This window comes from Podospora pseudopauciseta, chromosome 1 (genome assembly GCF_035222475.1).
Source record: "Podospora pseudopauciseta strain CBS 411.78 chromosome 1, whole genome shotgun sequence".
Classification (NCBI taxonomy): Eukaryota; Fungi; Ascomycota; class Sordariomycetes; order Sordariales; family Podosporaceae; genus Podospora; species Podospora pseudopauciseta.
Genome location: NC_085892.1, coordinates 5,997,177 through 6,016,038, shown reverse-complemented (window position 1 = coordinate 6,016,038; position 18,862 = coordinate 5,997,177). Strand labels below are relative to the sequence as shown.

Below are 18,862 nucleotides of genomic sequence, written 5' to 3'. Positions count from 1 at the left end.
TGTATCTCTGCGTTATACCAGTAAGCACATATGCATTTCAATTTCGTTCGCTATATCTTCATGGGGCAGGCGATTTCCAGCATACCTTCCGAGGAAAAAAGTAAGGGAAGACAAGCGACAGGTTGAGAGATCCACTCTATCCAAACTAAAACAGAAAACCACGGAATGAGACCTATTCCATGGATGGATTGAGAATGGTGATGTATATTTGGAAAGTTGGTAGCTTTCACAAGGTGTAATGTCCTCGAAAAAGTGAAATGTATATCCGAAGTGCATTTCAAGACCTTTGAGTCTGGGAAATAGATAGACCTTCGAAGATACCTGGCTGGCGAAATGATAGTAACTAGGTCTCTGAAGGTAATGCCAGCCACACCTGACTATAGCAGGAGGAAGTGAGTATATTCAGGATTTCTATGTGAAAGACTAGGTAAATAGTTAAGCCAGTTTGGCCGGTGAATGTGCGGAACCCTTCTTGACACCATCTGCATGTATGTATTGAGTAGCTGCGCCGTGGAGGGGGACTTGGAATGAAGGGTTGAAAAGATCATGATGTTGATTCGAACTTGACTTCAAGACGAAATTCCGAATCAGGGGGTCGGGGTAACCTCCGCCTCATGAATCACCGGACCCAAGGCCGCAAGACCCTTTACCCTTTGAGCCCGCTTAGCATTCAAGTATTCCTCCTCCGAGTGGCTATCTCCCTCCTTTTCATTCCGGGAGTTGCGTATCCCGACCATAACATCTTGGTAAGTCGTCAGCCTGGTGATCTGGACCTGGACTTCGCAGTCAGTCCGTCGCATAGCTTCCCATCGGAGTTTGTATGTCTCGCGGTCTTTGATGCTCCATTGAATGGGGCGTATGAGGCGGCTGATGCTGATTTTTCCGACTCTGTTTGCTCTAGTTGTGTTGCGTTCAACCACTGGCTTGGCTTCTCGAAGGGCTGCACGGGCATTGTCGATAGCAGAGTCCACAGCTCTGAGATGATCTGGATCTTTTTCGAGGAAATTGATGTGCTTGCTGCGGAGCTTGATAAGCTCGTTCACTTTGTCCTGACAAGCCTGGACGTCATTGGCGGCGCCATCCACCTCCTCTGGTGCGCGACTGAGAGCGACCACGCTGCGCGCTGCTTCGCCAGCAACTTTCAGAACCCCGGCACCGCCAGCAGCGATTGTGAGAGGTTCGGGCATGGTTATGACCGGGAGAAGAAGTTATGAGAAACTGGCTCAGGCAGCATGTCAATTGATGAGTGACTGTGTGAGTATGGCGTGGTCCTTGCTAATGAAAAGGTTTCTGACACCAATGTTGGCAGCGGAAGCTCCAAGGCAATTGCTTAAATACCTAGGTAGGTATCTGTCAAATGGAAGAAAGTAGATTTGACTAAATAGCTAATGGAGTGATGATGAATTGGAACCCAGGAGCCACGGGAAGAGAACAGTTTCTAAAAATGGTATCCCTACTGCGGTTGAAGCCTGGAGCAGCCTCTCACCTTCATGTTGCGCAGCCGGATGGCTCTCTCACACACAAGAGGCTTGATTAAGGCAGCGGTACGGCAAGCAGCTTAGGTACCTACCCGTCCTTGATTGTTTCAGTTGGACCGGCCAGACAGAGGTTGCGGCCAGGGATTGGGACACGCGATTGTGCATCAAGCCACCTAGGTAGGTACTTTGGCTGGTCCAGAAGCACAGAATGCTGGATTTTGTGATTTTGACATGTCGTATTAGGTAATGCGACGAACGAAGCGCATGTGGCTTGCGACTGCATGCACGAAGTTGAGACCAGGGTTAGAGTTTTCCAAGTGCCGCCAGCCTTCTGCAATATGAATAGTACCACGAAGCGGTAAACAGAGCATGAGATTTTGAATCAGTTCCCTCCATTCGAAGTGGTTCCATATTAATGAATAGAGACTATGGAATCCATTCTTAGCGTTTTCAAAGTACCTTGGGTATATATAGAAATAGCCAAATAGAATGGAAACCATCAATCGAAGATGGACTTGAGTGTAGGCAGGTATTTACATTTGCAGCACTATCGAACCTTGGATAAGGCTCTGAGCTGAAGAACAAGCACATTGCCAGTATGTCTTAGGTGGGGCAAACATCCACCCCTTGGCGGGGCTTTTCGCGGCACTGTGAACTGGGTGCCTAAGATATGCGCCGTGGCTTGACCGGAGTGTCTTGGGAACCCAGACTACCTATCCAACCAGCGAACACCAATAAAGGCAAATCGTTCGTTGCACATGAGACCAGCTTAGGGTTCTTGGCAACAACTGCGATTGGTACCTTGTTGGGTTAAGGACTTTATGGTTGGTGTGAGTCTGTTCCTGATCAAAAGGACCAGAAGAGAAGCAATATTGAAGCTTGAGTCCTGTCCAGCTAACTGCGACATTGTGACGGCTTGTTCGTAAAGAACCGATAGCCAAGCAAAATGGTCATCTTCTTGGCTAACGTTGGATTTCAAAGGGACTGGTTGTGTGCCACTTGCTATCGAGTAAGCGGAGCCTGATTCCACCTTTGTACAAGTACTGGGCACATGGGGTACCTTAACTTCCATCCTACCCCATCCTAGGCAAGTTTGTGCCCCATTAAGGCCACCAAACCTGGAGCGTCGATTTGATCGGATATGTGTAGTTTGAAGCATGGTCAAAAGTCCCTCTGATATCGTCCAATTTTGTGGAGGTACAACATGCACTGTTTGATGAGCCTTCATTGCATCAGAGGGAGTGTGTGCCTCAATTACAAGCAGACACTTCATTTGTGCAGAAGAAAACGTCAAATTAAACAATATATATATACAAAAGAGCAATTATCGAACTGAAAGTTGAGAGTGAAATGAACAGGAATATTAAGGGTCAAGAAGAAGTAGTTGCCAGTTAGTGAGTGTTCTCAAACAGGGGTGGAACTATCACCTGGGGCTTTTCTAGTACTTCGCCATTCCGGCGTGTTAACCTCTCAAGTCCAGGCATCATCACAATTCCTTTTGACGAGCACGTGTGCTCTGCTTCAAATGAATATCGCCAACTACAAGAGTGGGAAAAGACCACGTAGCCAAACTTGACAAACTCTTGAATGACTGCATTCAAATCCTCGCCTTGATTCTGTCGAACCTGGGTGTGCTCATCAAGAAAATGCACCAAGAACTTATCAAGGGCCCTTTGCAGTTCCTTCACTTGCCATTGGCTGCCTTGTGGGGGAGGCAAGAGTGTCCTTTCTTGTCTGTCCTCATGAAGGAGGAAAGCAGAGCATCGACGCCACATGTCCAGCACTTGGGTCGCTGGCATCAGTTAGCTTCTGTCTGAATCATCTGCGGGCGACTCGGAACCTACTTGGTGACCTTGGGCTTTGAGACTTCACTGTAGGAGGCAATGCCTTGACGAATGCCACGACCTCGGGAGGAAGCAAAGAATGTCCAGAGATGCTTTGGATATCAAGGGCAGAAAAAATGACGCGTGACATGAAGCTTCGAATGGCCGCATGGCGCTGTCTGGGATCCAAAGCCGATTTGGCGATTTGTTCCTGGGTCCACTCGTCCAAACCCAGCCCTTCGAGTGACAGCTTGATAGAAGCAAGGCCATAGGACACAGGCTTTCGATGGTAGCAATCATCAACATGGCTCTTCAACAGAAATCCAAGATCATTGAACTCGGAGCCAATCTCGCTGTCCCCTGGGCCATCCAGCAGGTAACTGTGAAGTGCGAGACCAGGCGAGCGGCCTGCGGCAAGAACCGAAGAGTGTGTGGTTTTCCCCTCGAGTGGCCTAGGGAAAGAAACTGGAGCCTCGGAGGTTGCTTTGTCGGGAAGAATTGGATGATTATCAGGCTTCGATCTTCGTTTCCGTCTCAAAAAAAAAAAAGACCCCACACGAAACCTGCAAGAGAGAGCCCAGCGCCAAAGCTTCCCAGTGCAATACCAATGATTTCTGCACTCGAAGGTCGCCCGATTGCGTGGTTGAAAGATTTGTTGGGGACCGTTGATGATGTTGGATCGGTTTTGGAACCCGTCGATATCGTGCTGGGAGCAATCAAGGAAGCAGTCGATTGGTTTGTTGTAGGCGCGGTCGATGCTATTGATGTTATCGCGTCGGATGTTGAGTTCGTATTTCCAAGGTTCGACCCGTAAACGATTGGGTATATACACGTTACAGTCACAGGCGGAGCTGCGTTCTGAGCTGTTGGCGATAGAGTTATGGGAGTTTGAACTAGAAGATGCGCTGTGACATTTGCAGCAGAAGAGGCATTGAACATGGCACTAGGACAAGATGGAGTTTGCGTAGAGCTCCCTATAATCGGGAGTTGAAGCCATTCTGTCGCTAGGCTTGTCCCTGTTGCCATTGTGACTCAAAGAAATGGAGAATAGTTGGTGGGTCATATTTCAGGCCTTGTGGCCAAAGGAGTTTGCAATGCAGATTTTCCAACCCACTCAAAAAAAGAGTAAGAGTAAATTTTCCAGACGCGGCGAAGAGAAGGCCAGGAAGATGGGCAACAGCTGAGTCCCCATCCCTTGCCAAGCACTTTTCTGTCTTGTCCAATCAAACATCGCCCAAGTTGAGACATGTACAGGTACCTACTTTACCAGACTGTCCCGTGTGCATGATGTGGACATGGGCCCCGCCGTGACCAAAAAATGGTGACTGGAGCAAGACCCTGAACGATAGCAATAAGGCCTTTTGAAGATAGGTAGGTAAGAGAACACAGTTCTATTGGGTATCTTTTTGGCATTCAAATATACTCAAGAGCTTTTATTTATTTTATCTTCAAGGGCCTGACCTTAGATACGCCGCAGTCTTCCTTTCAGGTTTTGGTTTCGGAGGGGTGTTGGTATAACAGTTACTGACCCATCATGTGTCCGATTGGTACCACTGCGTGTCGCCCAACCACACCACACGCGGTCATGCATTGAAAGTGCAGTGTTATTTGGGCTGGGCATGCAAGTACAGACCTATCCAAATCGGGCCTGGGCAAGGGGGGGTCAAGATGGCTTCAAAGACATGCTCTTTTTTCATCCCCACCTCTGATTGGGCTGGACCGAGCCGCTTGTTGATGGGGAGCCTGGGTCCCTATGGTCACATACTGAGGTCAAAAAGAACAGAAAAACCCGTTGGATAGGAATCGATTGTGCATCTTTTGTCATACTTGTCGTTGGTGTTTTGTTATCCTTTTATTGTAAACAAACCCTTTTATCCTCAACCTCCATCAATTCATTCAGTTGCTTTTACCCAGCCGTAATATTCTTTCGCCCCACAGTCAAAGCCCAGAGCATCATTGCATCATTGTCCTTGCAGCTTTCATCAGGTAGCTATGGCAGCAAACAGAGACTTGCCTGATATAACTGTTGCAGTTGACTATGGCACCACATTCACTGGTTAGTTCATGTTCCCCGCAAACCCTTGGTTTCAGAATCAACGAGGGCCTCTAACCTCTAAACAGGAGTCGGATGGCAGCATGTGAAGGAGCCAGATTCCAGCCGCCAAATCATCAGTGACTGGCCCGGGTACAGCGAAAGAACAGACCTGAAAGTTCCATCTGTTCTCTCCAAGAAACTTTTCAAACAGCCTAACGGTCAGGGCGTACGCAAGTGGGGTTTCCAATGCGAGGACTCTGCCGGGACTGCGGAAGAGGATATGAGTGAGAACGACAAATGGAGATACCTCAAAATTTGCCTCGACTCCGACTACCACAAGGAGACCATTGGGCAAAATTTCTCATGGGCTCCTGCAACTATGAAGGAAGTTCACCTCCTCGTTTGCGACTACTTGAGCCATGTTTATTGTCACGTGAAGAAAAGTATCTCTGACGCGCTCCGCTTGGACAATGCGAAGGATTGGGATAATCTCTCAGTTGAGTTCGTCTTCAGCGTGCCAACAACCTGGGAAGGGGTTGGAGGGCAAGAGATTTTGGATGACTTTCTGAAGATCGTCAAAGATGCTGGGTTTGGGTCGGCTCAAAGGCATAGGGTAATGTTGGGTTTGACGGAAGCCGAGGCATCCGCAGTGGCAACACTCGGCAACACTGGTTCGCCGCTGCTGCATTTCAAAAACGGGGACACTCTTCTATCCATTGACGCTGGGGGCGGCACCACTGACCTTGCGCTTGTCAGGGCTACTAAGACGAAACCACCGGTCATGGAACAGATCCAATCTGTGACAGGAATTGTTGTCGGCTCCAGGTTGATTGACTTGGAGTTTCAGCGGTTAATTGATATTCGGCTCAAGGCTCATCCAGAAGAACAGTCGAAGCTTCCGCTCAACAAGCTTTTATCACTATCGCAGAGTTGTCAATATCGAACGGTGAAGCACAGGTTTGGAGAGCCAGTTTATGACAGAAATTACAAGATTGAGGTTCCCGGCTTAGACCCAAACATTCGCAGTGAGGGTCTAAACATAGAGGGTGGCGCTATGAAGTTCACGAAGTAAGCAACACCTTCGGGTACTTTCTTTTGTCTGTCAACATGGTCCACGGAAAACACTGGTGCTGATTCTAGATGTGTAAAGGGAGGAGTTTCAGGGGCTATTCGATGACCAAGTCGCCATAATACTGCGTACATTAGATGAAGTTGTGGGCAAGTTCCAGGAGACGGTGGTGAGACGCTATTTATACTCGAGTGTTACGTCTATTGCTAATAAACCTGCCTGGTAGCAATACATCATCCTTTCAGGGGGCTTGGGTAGCTCCACCTACGTTTTTAACAAAGTCAAAGAGCACACCGACCGTTCGACTACAAGGGCTTTGCGCAAAGGAGAAACCCAACTCCCAAGGATTGACGATCCACAGCTTGTTGTTGTCCGGGGTTTATTGCTTGAGCAAGCACAAGGAATTCTTCGAAAACGCATTGTACGAGCTAGCTATGGTCTGATCACCTCTCTGCCATATTCCAAAAAAAAGCACTTCGGTGAGGTCAAGCGTACCGATGAGTTAAACCGCAAGGACTATGTTCTTGATCAGATTCGTTGGATACTCAAGAGAGATACCATCATCGACCACGGAAAACAATTCGAGGTTGAAGTTGAACGACGTGAAGACCTGGATCACCCTCTCCAGTGGAAAGACATCATCGTGGTTTCGCGAATTGAAGCTCGCTGGCTGCCCCCGAGCATGCCAACCTGTGAGTGTTCTGCACCTTACCTAGCTACCCATTTGTTGAGTGCTATGGCAGTGTTGACAAGTTACTAGCGATGGCCGAAGCGTTGTATGAGATAGAGGTTGACCTGAACAAAGTTCGAGGGTCAATCCTCAAGAAAACGCGGTCCTGGCCTCTTCCAATAACGAAATACTACGTGTGCCAGTACAAGATTCGGTTGTCAGTCGAGCCTTCAGGGAACATGCAATTTCAAGTTGAATACCAAGGCAATATTGTTCCTGGGAATCATACGCTTCTTCGAAGTAAAATAGAGGTTTGTCACGACTATACTCTCCGCCCTGTCCTCGCTCTGCTAACAATGTATTTCCAGTCCGAATGGGTCGTAGAATCATAAGTAAACCAATGAAAGACGCACTAACAGCGAGACTCGGTGTGATGATGCCTGTCATGGGATGATATCCGGGCTGGGGCTTCTTTTCTGGGCGACATGAGAGGCGGAGAGGTTAAATAGGATACGAGGAAGTTCGAGCAATTTTGTTGGATATTCGCGCGCTTTGTAGGGGAATTCCGGAGGGTTTGATGGGTATAAGAAGACGTCGTGGGCAGTGTATTTCCTTTTACTTTTCTTTTCTTTTCTTTTCTTTTCTTCTCTTCTTTATCTAAAAAATTGAAGCTTTTACCTGTGTCGTACGCCTGTACCCAGCCCTAGGCCCATATCAATGCCAACAAATAACCTGGAAGGTCATGCTTCATCTTGCATATAGGGTTGTTTCGTTACTATTTTTTTTATTTTTCTCTCTTGTATACTACCTACGCAAGATGTCTGATAAATTTCCTTGCCTTTTCTTTGGCCGGTAGCTTTTCTAATATCTGGCGACGGACTTTCATTAGTAGGAGGCTTTATAGGAGAGATAAGGTCAATGAACTTTTGGATATTCGAATTGATCAGCATTGAAATTCCTCAGATTTCATGACTCCTTTGAACTTTTTATCATTTCTTGCCGTACTTAAGCAGAAAAGTCGAGGCCGCCGCAACAACATATTATTAGCTTCAAGGCTATTATCATACCTTTTAACTGTCTTTACCGTCCCTCGATATCACACGTCAACGAACCAACCACCGTGAATACGGCCAACAACACCGTCGATGCCACTGAAAGGAGGGGTAACTGCACGCTGTGAACAGTAGTCAAAGTGAGGCAGACGATCACAGGCTTCGCGGTTATTAAGAAGATGATATTGGCCAACCTGAGATATTGAGGAACTTGGCAGCGGCTTGAGGCCACTGGGCACGGACCACCTGACGATGGATAAGTACGCGTCTCTGAGATCTGTTTGTATTCCTAGACCTTCTTCTTCCTCATCACGCTCCTCGAGGCCATTGAAGATTATTAGCCTGAATTGAACCATGAGTTCCAGGCCCTGATATTACAGCCCTTGTCACACTCGACTATTATAATATGCCTTAAGTCTGTCGGAGGGTTATCGATATAAATTTAAAGCTTTTTTGTTACCATCAAATGTCTTCAACTATCTTTGACTGCTCTGACACCCAACAGCTGAGGAATTTCCATTTTCCGTATAGTGATTGCCATAATTCGTATTTTTCAGCGCAACCAGCACATCATTATCTCTTGGCTTACCAAGGTACACAATAGTTGAACTGTGTGGCCAAGTCAAAATATAGCTGACCACGAACTCTAGGCATCTTGAAGCACAGAAGCAGGCCTGAATTGATCAAAGTGGACCGACAGTTACCGGCTGACGTTGCTGTTTCATGCGGGTTGGGCCGAAACACGGCCCCACCCCTACGGAGCAGGATCGGGGCCGATCTCCGTAACACCCGAGCCGGGAATAACCCTGTTTAGCCGTCGTAATAAAACATCATATAAGTGGGCACTTGTTCTTCGCGGTGATCTGATTGTAATTGACGTGTGAGAATGGCGCAATTTTAGCTTTCTATTCGAAAGACAGAATTCAAAGCATTTGGCCTTGGAAAAAAAGAAAGGGCATCAGCTTTTGAGTCACCCGGGCCCACTTCGGAGTTGGATCGGAGAATCTTGCGAATAAAAGTGGGACGCTCAAAGGGGGTTTGTTTGTTGACCGCTGCCGATTTCCGACTCACCGTGTTGTTTTATACCTTCCAAGTCACTTTCAACCAACAATCAAAATGCATGCTGTGAGGATATTTCCAGGCTGCAGCGGCAGCTTCACTGCACGCTCAGTGCTGATTAGGGAATATCGTCAACGCACAAAATCCTCCTTTCCCGCGGGTCAGTTGGTACGGCAATTCCGCCAGAATGCAACACCAAAAGATGCGGCGGCCGTTGTGGTTGGCGCCGGCCCCGCTGGGATTGCGGTTGTGGGAAATCTCCTGGAACAGATCAAAGACGATGGGAAAATTGTGTGGGTAGATGAGCAGTTCCGAGGGGGAAGAATCAATAAATTTTATCGCGAAGTGCCCGGGTAGGTCTACCTTTTATTCTCATCAAATGCTGGCTTGACTCATCAAACTAACTCAAAGTCAGTAACACTGCGGTAAAGCTCTTTGTTGACTATGCCGAAGCTTTGAAGCCATTTCAACACATTCTCAACACAGCACACAAACCAAATGCCATCACGGCCCTTGAGAAGCTCCCTCAAAGCGGGACCTGCTCTCTCAGCTACGCAGGCGATATGCTCAACTTACTCACTGCCGGGTTGAGGCAACACCCCCGAATCCAGACCGTGGAGGGAAAAGCTAACTCGGCTCATCTCGACCCCCAGTCTAAACGCTGGACTCTCACCACGACCTCCGAATCATCATTAACCACAAGCCCACTGGTAGTCTACTGCACAGGCGCTTTCCCATCCACCACTCCCCTCCCACCCTCCAGTCCACCAACGATACCCCTCGACACAGCTCTCACCCCATCCATCCTATCCACCACCATCCCCCGCGACCAAGCTTTCACCATCGGCGTAATAGGCGGCTCCCACTCTGCCATCCTGGTGCTGATGAACCTCTACAAACTTACAACCACAAGCCACCCATTACTCAAGATCAAATGGTTCACCCGTCACCCCACCCTCCGATATGCCGTCCAGAAAGACGGCTACATCCAATACGACAACACGGGCTTGAAGGGCAAAGCTGCAGAGTTTGGAAGAACACAACTTGACGGGGACGTGTTACTCAATAGCGACGCAGGCAAATTCATCACACGAATCGACTGCTCGGGAGGGAAAGAAAAGGAATGGTCATTGCTAGAGAAGGAGTTGAAAGATTGCCAAGGGGTGGTGCAGGCTGTAGGGTATACCCCAGCTCCCATTCCTGAGGTGAGGATAGGGGATGGGAAAGAGGTCGTGAAGCTGGGGAAGGATGCGAGGACAGGGGCTTTCTATGCGGAGGATGGGGAAAAGAAGCCGATTGGGCTGTTTGGAGCGGGTATTGCATTCCCGGAGGAGGTTGATACGCCGGAAGGGGAGAGGGAGTATGCGGTGGGGATGTGGAAGTTTATGAAGTTTTTGAAGAGGGTTGTGCCGGAGTGGGTGAAGGGGAGCCGGGCTTAGAGCACGATGGTAATAACTTGTTTATGATCCAACTATCTGAACAGGATGAACTTGAATGCGCGAAGAAGCAATTGTGTTGTGACGTGGAAGCAGAAAAAAAAAATGAGCATTCGCTCTGGTGCCATTGACGGCACAGCCAGGAAACGAGGAGTTCATACCAGTCATGTAGCACAACGTGATGTCTCGAAGCCACAACTCTTGGAGCATAACGTGAATTGGATTGTTCTTCTCTTATTGGCTGAAGCTTATTATTCCTCAACACTGAGGCCTAGTGGGTGTGGGGGTAAAAATGCTACCCGCGTTATGGACAAAATAATAACAGGGGTGTGTTGGGATTTCTTTCTTGTCAGCCACTGACGGCTGTCGGGTCATCTCCATGAAGTGGGACCCCACGCTTTCAGAACCCAAACACTGTTCCAACATGGAGCTTGAATGCCAATTGTCTGACTACCTAGCTGTCAATGCATGCATGCAGTATGCATTTGAAAGCCGCCATTGGGGTGAGATCAAAACCTGGATGAGCAGAAAGTTGCGTACGGGTTTCCGAGTCTGACAGGGGAAAGGTGGATCTCCCGCCAGTACGGTCCCGAGTTACAATGATCTGATGGAACGGTCAGTCCATGGACGTAATCCTCCGCCTAATGGGTTTGTTATAGGTACGCTTTGCTCTTATATTGCATGCTTCTCGTCTGTTTTGGTCTTCTCGCTCAAGTTATTTTTCCCTCACGAACTCAGATTGATGAGGTTTTATTCTTGCCGCTATTGAGTTGGCCGCATAGTTTTCGTCAGCAACATGACATCCTCAGGCAGTCACGATGGGATGGCTTCCTCCCTGGTAGCAGAGCTCCATCCAAACGAAGAGCCAGAAAATTCCACCAACATCGAATTTTCAAAGAGGAGCCAGAACCCAGGAATAAGCATCGATGTCGTTGCTGTTACTTCTGATGCTACCATCACCGGCAGGGCCACATCCGCTGAACAACAAGCCATGACAGAGTCCATCCTTATAACGGAGGACTCGGGTGTTGAAGCTTTAAGATGTCGGAATGAAAATACTCAGAGGTCGTCCGAGCCCATCGAGAAAGAACAAAAAAATTTCGAGTTGGGGCAACGTGGGGCCAGTGACAGCCAAGATCTCACCGGAGAAGGTTCGGCTTTGACAATCAACAGAGAGCTAGGGTTGGTTGAGGGCTACGAACTCGAGGTCTTACACGAACCAAGGCCTCCAAATATTCCCAAGGCAGACGTCGTCATTGTTAGCGGGAGTGGACAAGCTTGGGAGGTTCCGTGGACTTTTCAAGAGAAAACACCCCACCCAACCCATCAAGCACCTGAAATGCCAAAGAGAGGAGTTTTGGACAACAACAAGATGCTGCCTCGTGATATTGGTAGCTGGGGCCGGATAATGAACTTTCACTGGCCCTGGAACTTCCTTGCCGACATCTCCGATGACGAAGTCAACAACTTTCTCGCCAAAACAGCTGACAGACTTCTGACTCAACTACGGAAGATTCGCAAAGACAAATCCGAAAGCAGTGATTTCCTCGTCCTCATAGGAACTGGGTTTGGGTGTTGCATTATCTACAAGCTTATCGTTAACCTTCATTCGGTCGGCCCTTTGAAGCAGACTGTGCTGGATGAAATTGCCAGCATCGTGCTAGTAGATTCCCCAGATCCACGAGGTCCACCGAGTTTGCTTGAAACTTTTAGTGACTTTTACCATACGATCTTGGAAAGAGAGCTGTTTACTGCTTCGCTTTATCAAGAGTTGTCGCCTGACGAGGTGTGTACTTTCTCGTCCACGCCTACCTACCCCTTCGTGCGCTAACGTTGGCTAGGATCTGTTGGATTTCATCACTGACCTCTCCGACAGCGCCGTTTACTCACGCCCAAAGCGAGACTTGAGATCGGATGGAAGATTTCCTATGGATCAAAGTTATGAATATCTTGTCAACCGCATACGTTGTGGCCTCGTTCTTATATGTGTTTCTGACTGGATATCTGGAATCGGAGTGACTCCAGAGGCGGAACGGCCAGGGAAAAAAATAACATCGAAGAGGAAAAAGAAAAGGAGGCAACTGAGAAAAGACAGATCGATTGTTGACGGGTTCCTCGCCAAATTGATCGAGGAATGCACGGAAAGCGGGTTCCAGCTCGAATCAGCGACAGATCCCTTCGGCCTAACCGCTTTGCACCGAGCAGTCATGTCTGGCAATGAGCCAGCCGTCCAGCGGCTGGTTTCGACATTCCCAAATATGGTCGACGTCGCGGATAAAGATGGCCGTATCCCACTGCACATTGCAGTCATGAAAGCCTCTCGTACTGGCCAGCAAAAGTCAACATGGGAAGCGATTATCCAAAAGCTTGTCAGTACTTTGACACCCAGGCAAACAGCTGGCGCAAATCCTAAGGACCACCGAGGTTTCACACCGTGGGACTATGCAGAGAGGGCGATGGGACAGCACAGAATGTGGCTGAAGAAGCTGAAGATTCATGACCTACGAACCGGAGCAACAGCAGCACAACATGAGAGGCTTGAGGCATTGGTAGCTCCTCCGCAAGACTCAGACCAATATGTAGCTTGCCGTAAAGCAGAAGCCACACTGGTTCAATTCTACATCCAGGATTCCACTGGCGACAAAACCGAAAAGTTCGAAATGCAGCATCCGGATGTCTACAAAGTCCTCTACAACCCACAGTACCAGGCCCACATCATTTTTGATCGAAACAGAATACGGTCTCTCACATCAACTTGCCGGTGGATTCATCTACCGGCAACGAATGTAAGTGCTTGTGCCTCGGTTTGCAAGCCGTTGCTAACGATACCGCAATAATAGGAGAAATGGGCCCAGGTGAATACCTTCACTTTTTGTTTTTTTGTTGATAGGGCTAGGACTGACCGTATTGGTTCAGGATCTTTTCACCAGCCTGAAAATCATTGACAGATCTATGCAGGATCGGCACCATCAGGGTATGGTTCCCGTGCACTTGTAACTTTACGCTACCAATGATCACTGGCTTCTAGACTAACGAATGTTGAAAAAGGGACCCAAATTTATGACAGATTCATGATGTCAGGCAGCCACGGATATACTCAGGTACAAATGGACTTGACACTTCATCCACATCTTGTGGTAGGTGCAAAGAAAATATGCTGACAGTCAGATCACAGGCGCTTGAAGGGAACCCAAACCAAGGCAGTTCCCGCATAGAAAGACGAGCCATAGCTTTATTCGTATGATAACATATCTCCGACCACGCAACACACAAATTCTCTAACACTGTAACAAAGATTCCGATACTCGGCTTTGGGACGCACAGTTCTCAGAAAAACCTGGCCGCATTAATGAAAGGAGAGTACCCTTCAATGAATCAACAAGAATCACGTTTCAGACGAGAGAAGTCTAGGACATTCACTAGAATGCGCCAAGAGCCAACCGAAACCTTCATTGAGCGACCGGGAGAACCACTTATGACTCTGCTTCTCCGAGGGTATTTGAGGCCCAGAAGGAACGACACCTCACTTCACTGCCGACGTACTCTTGCTCAGTTCACTTATCGTACCCTTGAGAGTACTCAGGAAAGGGATGACAATCAGGTTATGCTGAAGTGGAGTAGGAAACACCGCCACGATATAAACTCCTCCAAATATCCTCTACTTATGGTAGACCAACTCTGGCTATGGATTCTGGACGACAAAGATAACACAGTTGTCACATGCTGTCCTGATTCCGACTCCGATCATCCGACAACGAACGATAGCCTTTTGTATCACATGCGAGCGAGGCTCAAGTCGAAAAACAGCCGTCCCCTCATTCAATCTGGGCTGGAATTGGCAAATTTGATCATCAAGTGCAGCGTCACGTTTCTGCGCCGGCAGGGACCCCTGCATGCCTCACTTCAGGAAACATTTGAGACCAGTATAAACGAGATTGTACGTCTTCGTTAAAACATCATCATAAGAGTGCGGAATTCCTGCTAACTGTATTTTTTTGACAAGTCCAATGAGCTATCACAGCAGTTCAAAAGCTTCCAGGAGCTTGTCAAAAGGCTTGACGCCAAGAAGAAGATAACCCAGCGAGAGAAACTCAAACTTACCGACAAACTCTTTGAGCTTACCAAGGAAACTGCCCTTGTGTCTAACATCATGGATATCCAAAATGAACTCAAGACAATCAGGAGTGTTTTTCTCGCCCAACAAGAAGCCATCAGGCAGTTCCGAGAGCTGGCGCCCATGTTTTCCAGCTGTTCGACATCAGCTGAGACAAACCAGCCAAAGAAGAAGAAGGCTATGAGAAAACCTTTACGGGAAAATCAAGTCAAGGATAATGTTAAGCTGATAAAGTCGAACATTGAGGCGGTGGATGAACTGGCTAGGGATGCCGAGAACATACACAGAGAGGTATGGGGAGGATCTCATCCGTGATTAATGTTTGTCGGACGTGACTAATCCTGAACTAGCTGAATAACCTGCTCGATCTCAAGCAGAAGCTTGCCAACGTCTGGGAGGCCAGATTCGCGCGGATTGGCACTGAACAGGCTCGTCGCCAGGGGAATGTACGTCGTATTTTAATCCAGTTCAAGCTGTACTACCAGTGATGGATAACTGATCTCGGCGGAATTAGATCACATTGGTGTTTACCCTTGTCACCCTCTTTTTCGTGAGTAGTTAAAAGTCTTTGTTTCCGTCGCACATTTGGACAAATTTATTTGACAATGGACAACATCTTGCTGATTCCGCAGCTCCCCCTGTCTTTCATGGCAAGCGTACTGGCCATCCAGCTTGATATCTATCCCCACTCTGCCGAAACAGGAGAAGTTCTGTGGCCAGCTCGTCAAGCCTTTGGATACCTGAGTGAGTTTAAGTCGCCCCAGGTAATATCCCCCATTCGACTGACCCTCTTCTAGTTGGAATCTCATTTGCTGTAATCTTTCCGCTCATTTTCATCGCCTTCAGAGTCAACCCCATAGCAGGGTTCTTCTCAACCTACATCTGGGCCCAACCACGCGAGCCTGACGAAGAGCCAACCTACGTCCCACTTTCCCCTAAACTGAAAGATTTTCATACCCATATTCCTGGCCTACGGCGCTTATGGGAGTGGCGTAGGTATCTCTCTGCACAATCGGGGACCTCGTCCTCCAACACTGGAATGGTGTCCAGTGACCTTCAGGGTGAGAAGTGGAGTAGTGCTGTTGAGACAGACTACCCTCTTCATAGGTGGGGCTTGGGGCTGAGGAGGGTGTTCAGACGGAAGGCGATGGAGGATCTGGATGGTGGGAATGGTAAGCAGGGGAGTGAACATGGTGGGAAGTATGATGGTGATGACTTAGGACAGGTGCGGAACTATAAGCAGACAATGGCGTATGGTGCGATGAAGGAAACAGTGAAGGAGGTAAGAGGAGGCGACGATGAGGTACAAGAAGAGAGTAAAGGGAAACTAAGAGGTGCTGTTGATGGGGTGACGGAGCGGATGAAAGCAAGCGTGTCGAGACGGCGGGTAGTTGCGAGGGTGGATTTGGAGAAGGGGGACTTGCGGCAGGATCACCGATGAATTGGGGGATACTGGGGATCAGGAAGATATGATGCGTTGAGTTGCAAGTGCATGAAATAATTCTACGGTGGTTTTTAACGTCTTCAAGTAATAGTGAATGTGGGCATGTTTATTGCCCTGGCTGGCTTGTCCGGGAATTTTAGTTAATGAGGTCTATTAAGATTCTGTCATTATATGCGGTAGGTAAGCTCAAGATCGGGCAGTCTACCTGTGGGTGAGACTGAAGCTGCCTATTCCTTACCACAGCATACCGCCATCGCAGCTCTCTTCCAGACAGTATGTCAGACGTGTGTTAAGGGCCTATGGCTGAGTACAGGCGTAGGGCACAGGTAAGAGATTGAATTGTCAGATCAAGAAAGAAAAGGAAGATGAGATAAACTGCCCACGACGTTTTGTTATACCTGTCAAACCCTCCGGACTTCCCCTACAAAGCGTGCGAAATATCCATCAAAATTGTCCGAACCTCCTCGTATGTACTCGTATCTCCTTCAACCTCCTGCCTCCTCCGTCAATCGCCGGCCAAATAACTCTAATCCGAAAGGCATCCCATAACAACGTGCACGTGACTGGTGCTACTATAGTCCAAGCCTCTTGAAATGAACACTCAGGGAAGAAAGAAGATACAAATTCACGTTCAGAAAATTGGGAGGCACGTTCGCAAACGAAACGGCAGAATTCCCTTCCTGTGTTGGCGAGCGGGCTGTATTGACTGGAAGTCGCACCCAAAGAACTTTGGGAAATGCTGAAATAGCTTGCAAGGTGATGGCCAGGGTACGCCATGGTGTTGTTACATGAGTTCGCTAAGATGGATACATTGTAGAGTGCATCTGGGTATCAACAGCGTCTTTTGGGAGAGAAGACAGATCTCGAATTTGTTGATAGCATAGCGTGCGAAAGAATGGATTAATCGTAACATTATCAACTGTTAGTATATACAAAGTCAGATTTCAAGGGGATAGTTGACTACTGACCGCGGCCTCGAGATAGAGCAAAGGGGTAATCGATGACGAAGGCTCAGGGCCTTATTTATACTTCAGCCACCACCTCCTAGCTACCACGTTATATGCCATGGCTCTTAAACAGCCCTATGAACTGGTGGACTAATTGCTTGGCACGGATTTTAGAATTCAGTTTAGCGTTCGGCTTGGCCTGGCTCTGAAAGCGAGGTTCAGAAGGCCTTTTTTTGAACGAAAAGTTCACACCCTTAGTGTCGTTCTCAGTCCTGTAAATCCACCAACCAACCACAGGCTGGATCGTGTCCCGCAGAGATGTAACTCTACTAGAAGCTGATGCAGGTGCAGAGTCGTCCACGCCAAATCGTTCGTTATATGTTATCCCTCGAATGCCCACCGATCCCGCCACCATCCGGCTGTGTATCTCATCACCGAAGTACACAATCTTGACCGGAACTGCAGCGAAGCCGTTAGGAATCTCCTCCGTCTTAGCATAGCCATATTTGACTCCGTCAAGGGTTAGTCTGCTGGGCCAGTTGTTATCGCCATCGTACGTGCACTGGCCCAGCGAATCCCAGAAACAAAAGGCTGAGATCCAGCCGGTGAGGTCATCCGTCCCGCTATCGGACTCTCGATCTACGGAGCGGGCCCAGAAACTGAGCACATCCGGGTCTCTTGGGTTGTCGAAGCTGGCGATGAAGCGGCGGATGATGGGGCCAAGCAACAGGCCAAATGTTGTGGGCTCCTTGCCGAGACGGGGCAAACCATCGAGTCGTTTAAGAATCTTCTCGTAGTCCTCGCGCTCACCCAGAAGGGTAACGGAGGGCATACCACAGCACGTGTCACAGCTGTAAGCGAAGTATTCCTTTAGCCCGCCCATCATAAGGATGCTGCCAACCACGAGATCGTTGTCGGTAGTGGTGGTGAAGTTGGGGATGATCCACTGACGAAAGTCTGGGTCGAGCACATTCTCCTGGAGTAGGTGCGTCATCTTCTTGGCAAAGATGCCAAAGTCAACGTTCTCGAGACCACCGCCTTGATCGTCCATCTCAATCGAAAGTTCCTTCTTGCCTTCGTGGGCTACAAATAGGGAGCGTAGAGCTTCGGCGTTCTTGTTCATGTAGAAACTGAGCTGTGTGAGAACGGCGAACCAGATGTCCTCGGGACGGAGGACAACATGGTGATGATAGCTGTACGCATGAACCATGGTGTTGACGAAGCCGTTATTGGAAGGCGAGACGAAGCTGTCGGCCAAGTCCTTATCGTCGAAGGCGAGGGAGCACTGGAGAATGCCTTTGCTCTGGCTATGCTCTTCGCGCGACACTCCAGCGAGGAGGGCACTCGAACTAGTCGCCTTAGGGTTCACGTACTGGGGCCCTGTCTCATTCTCACGTCGAAAGGAACTATCAACCTTGAGCTCTCGGTCCCACGCCTCGGGCCATGTGTTCCCGGTCTTGATTGTGACAGGCATGACGTCTACGGTCTATGTGCCAACTAGGTACGGTAGGTATGGGTGGAAGAAACGGAGGAATAGCGCACTGAACCTCGTCTTTTATATATCAAGTGTCGGCGAGGGTTAATTGAGCGACGCAGTCAATCGAAGGAAGTTGCGATCTGGCATTGTCGAGGTTACGCGCCTTTGCTAGCACTAGGCAGCAGCATGCGGGGACAGGTCCACTATCTGGCCCCTAACCCTTGATCTCGGAGCAAGGTGCCTAGGTATATCAATAAG

At 48.6% G+C, this 18,862-nt stretch overlaps 9 protein-coding genes across 9 annotated transcripts; 6 read left to right on the top strand and 3 right to left on the bottom strand.

Annotated features, from left to right (window-relative positions):
* Nucleotides 1–587: 587 nt before the first annotated feature.
* On the bottom strand, nt 588–1,187 carry QC763_0019600 (uncharacterized protein; the record flags this gene model as incomplete). Its single annotated transcript, XM_062905388.1, has 1 exon — nt 588–1,187. One exon carries the CDS (start codon nt 1,185–1,187, stop codon nt 588–590), a length of 600 nt encoding a protein of 199 aa, XP_062771303.1.
* A 1,665-nt stretch (nt 1,188–2,852) lies between these two features.
* Nucleotides 2,853–4,459, bottom strand: QC763_0019590 (uncharacterized protein). The gene is made up of 2 exons (XM_062905387.1): nt 3,323–4,459; nt 2,853–3,270 (listed from the first exon to the last, which is right to left on the bottom strand). Exons 1-2 carry the CDS (start codon nt 3,450–3,452, stop codon nt 2,870–2,872), a joined length of 531 nt encoding a protein of 176 aa, XP_062771302.1. The 5' UTR covers nt 3,453–4,459; the 3' UTR covers nt 2,853–2,869.
* Nucleotides 4,460–5,111: 652 nt separating this feature from the next.
* On the top strand, nt 5,112–7,535 carry QC763_0019580 (uncharacterized protein). Its single transcript, XM_062905386.1, has 5 exons — nt 5,112–5,357; nt 5,423–6,404; nt 6,487–6,574; nt 6,632–7,097; nt 7,166–7,535. The coding sequence occupies exons 1-5, from the start codon at nt 5,294–5,296 to the stop codon at nt 7,465–7,467; spliced, it is 1,902 nt and encodes a 633-aa protein (XP_062771301.1). The 5' UTR covers nt 5,112–5,293; the 3' UTR covers nt 7,468–7,535.
* A 1,481-nt stretch (nt 7,536–9,016) lies between these two features.
* Nucleotides 9,017–10,900, top strand: QC763_116540 (uncharacterized protein). The gene is made up of 2 exons (XM_062908227.1): nt 9,017–9,539; nt 9,602–10,900. Exons 1-2 carry the CDS (start codon nt 9,244–9,246, stop codon nt 10,623–10,625), a joined length of 1,320 nt encoding a protein of 439 aa, XP_062771300.1. The 5' UTR covers nt 9,017–9,243; the 3' UTR covers nt 10,626–10,900.
* Nucleotides 10,901–11,418: 518 nt separating this feature from the next.
* On the top strand, nt 11,419–12,453 carry QC763_116535 (uncharacterized protein; the record flags this gene model as incomplete). The annotated part of the gene is made up of 1 exon (XM_062908226.1): nt 11,419–12,453. The coding sequence occupies one exon, from the start codon at nt 11,419–11,421 to the stop codon at nt 12,451–12,453; it is 1,035 nt and encodes a 344-aa protein (XP_062771299.1).
* A 427-nt stretch (nt 12,454–12,880) lies between these two features.
* QC763_116532 (uncharacterized protein) lies at nt 12,881–13,567 on the top strand (the record flags this gene model as incomplete). The annotated part of the gene is made up of 2 exons (XM_062908225.1): nt 12,881–13,408; nt 13,463–13,567. 2 exons carry the CDS (start codon nt 12,881–12,883, stop codon nt 13,565–13,567), a joined length of 633 nt encoding a protein of 210 aa, XP_062771298.1.
* Nucleotides 13,568–13,776: 209 nt separating this feature from the next.
* Nucleotides 13,777–15,224, top strand: QC763_116530 (uncharacterized protein; the record flags this gene model as incomplete). The annotated part of the gene is made up of 4 exons (XM_062908224.1): nt 13,777–13,860; nt 13,918–14,559; nt 14,626–15,027; nt 15,087–15,224. The coding sequence occupies 4 exons, from the start codon at nt 13,777–13,779 to the stop codon at nt 15,222–15,224; spliced, it is 1,266 nt and encodes a 421-aa protein (XP_062771297.1).
* A 117-nt stretch (nt 15,225–15,341) lies between these two features.
* QC763_0019530 (uncharacterized protein) lies at nt 15,342–16,192 on the top strand (the record flags this gene model as incomplete). The annotated part of the gene is made up of 2 exons (XM_062905385.1): nt 15,342–15,480; nt 15,534–16,192. The coding sequence occupies 2 exons, from the start codon at nt 15,342–15,344 to the stop codon at nt 16,175–16,177; spliced, it is 783 nt and encodes a 260-aa protein (XP_062771296.1). The 3' UTR covers nt 16,178–16,192.
* Nucleotides 16,193–17,236: 1,044 nt separating this feature from the next.
* Nucleotides 17,237–18,601, bottom strand: QC763_116520 (uncharacterized protein; the record flags this gene model as incomplete). The annotated part of the gene is made up of 1 exon (XM_062908223.1): nt 17,237–18,601. The coding sequence occupies one exon, from the start codon at nt 18,599–18,601 to the stop codon at nt 17,237–17,239; it is 1,365 nt and encodes a 454-aa protein (XP_062771295.1).
* Nucleotides 18,602–18,862: the final 261 nt, after the last annotated feature.

Excerpts from the sequence above, each read along its gene's own strand:
- QC763_0019580 (XM_062905386.1), top strand. The coding sequence starts at position 5,294 with ATGGCAGCAAACAGAGACTTGCCTGATATAACTGTTGCAGTTGACTAT. Across the intron at positions 5,358-5,422 it reads CTATGGCACCACATTCACTG|GAGTCGGATGGCAGCATGTG; the intron begins GTTAGTTCATGT and ends ACCTCTAAACAG. Across the intron at positions 6,575-6,631 it reads GCAAGTTCCAGGAGACGGTG|CAATACATCATCCTTTCAGG; the intron begins GTGAGACGCTAT and ends CCTGCCTGGTAG.
- QC763_0019590 (XM_062905387.1), bottom strand. The coding sequence starts at position 3,452 with ATGTCACGCGTCATTTTTTCTGCCCTTGATATCCAAAGCATCTCTGGA. Across the intron at positions 3,271-3,322 it reads TCAAAGCCCAAGGTCACCAA|CGACCCAAGTGCTGGACATG; the intron begins GTAGGTTCCGAG and ends AACTGATGCCAG.
- QC763_116540 (XM_062908227.1), top strand. The coding sequence starts at position 9,244 with ATGCATGCTGTGAGGATATTTCCAGGCTGCAGCGGCAGCTTCACTGCA. Across the intron at positions 9,540-9,601 it reads TTTTATCGCGAAGTGCCCGG|TAACACTGCGGTAAAGCTCT; the intron begins GTAGGTCTACCT and ends ACTCAAAGTCAG.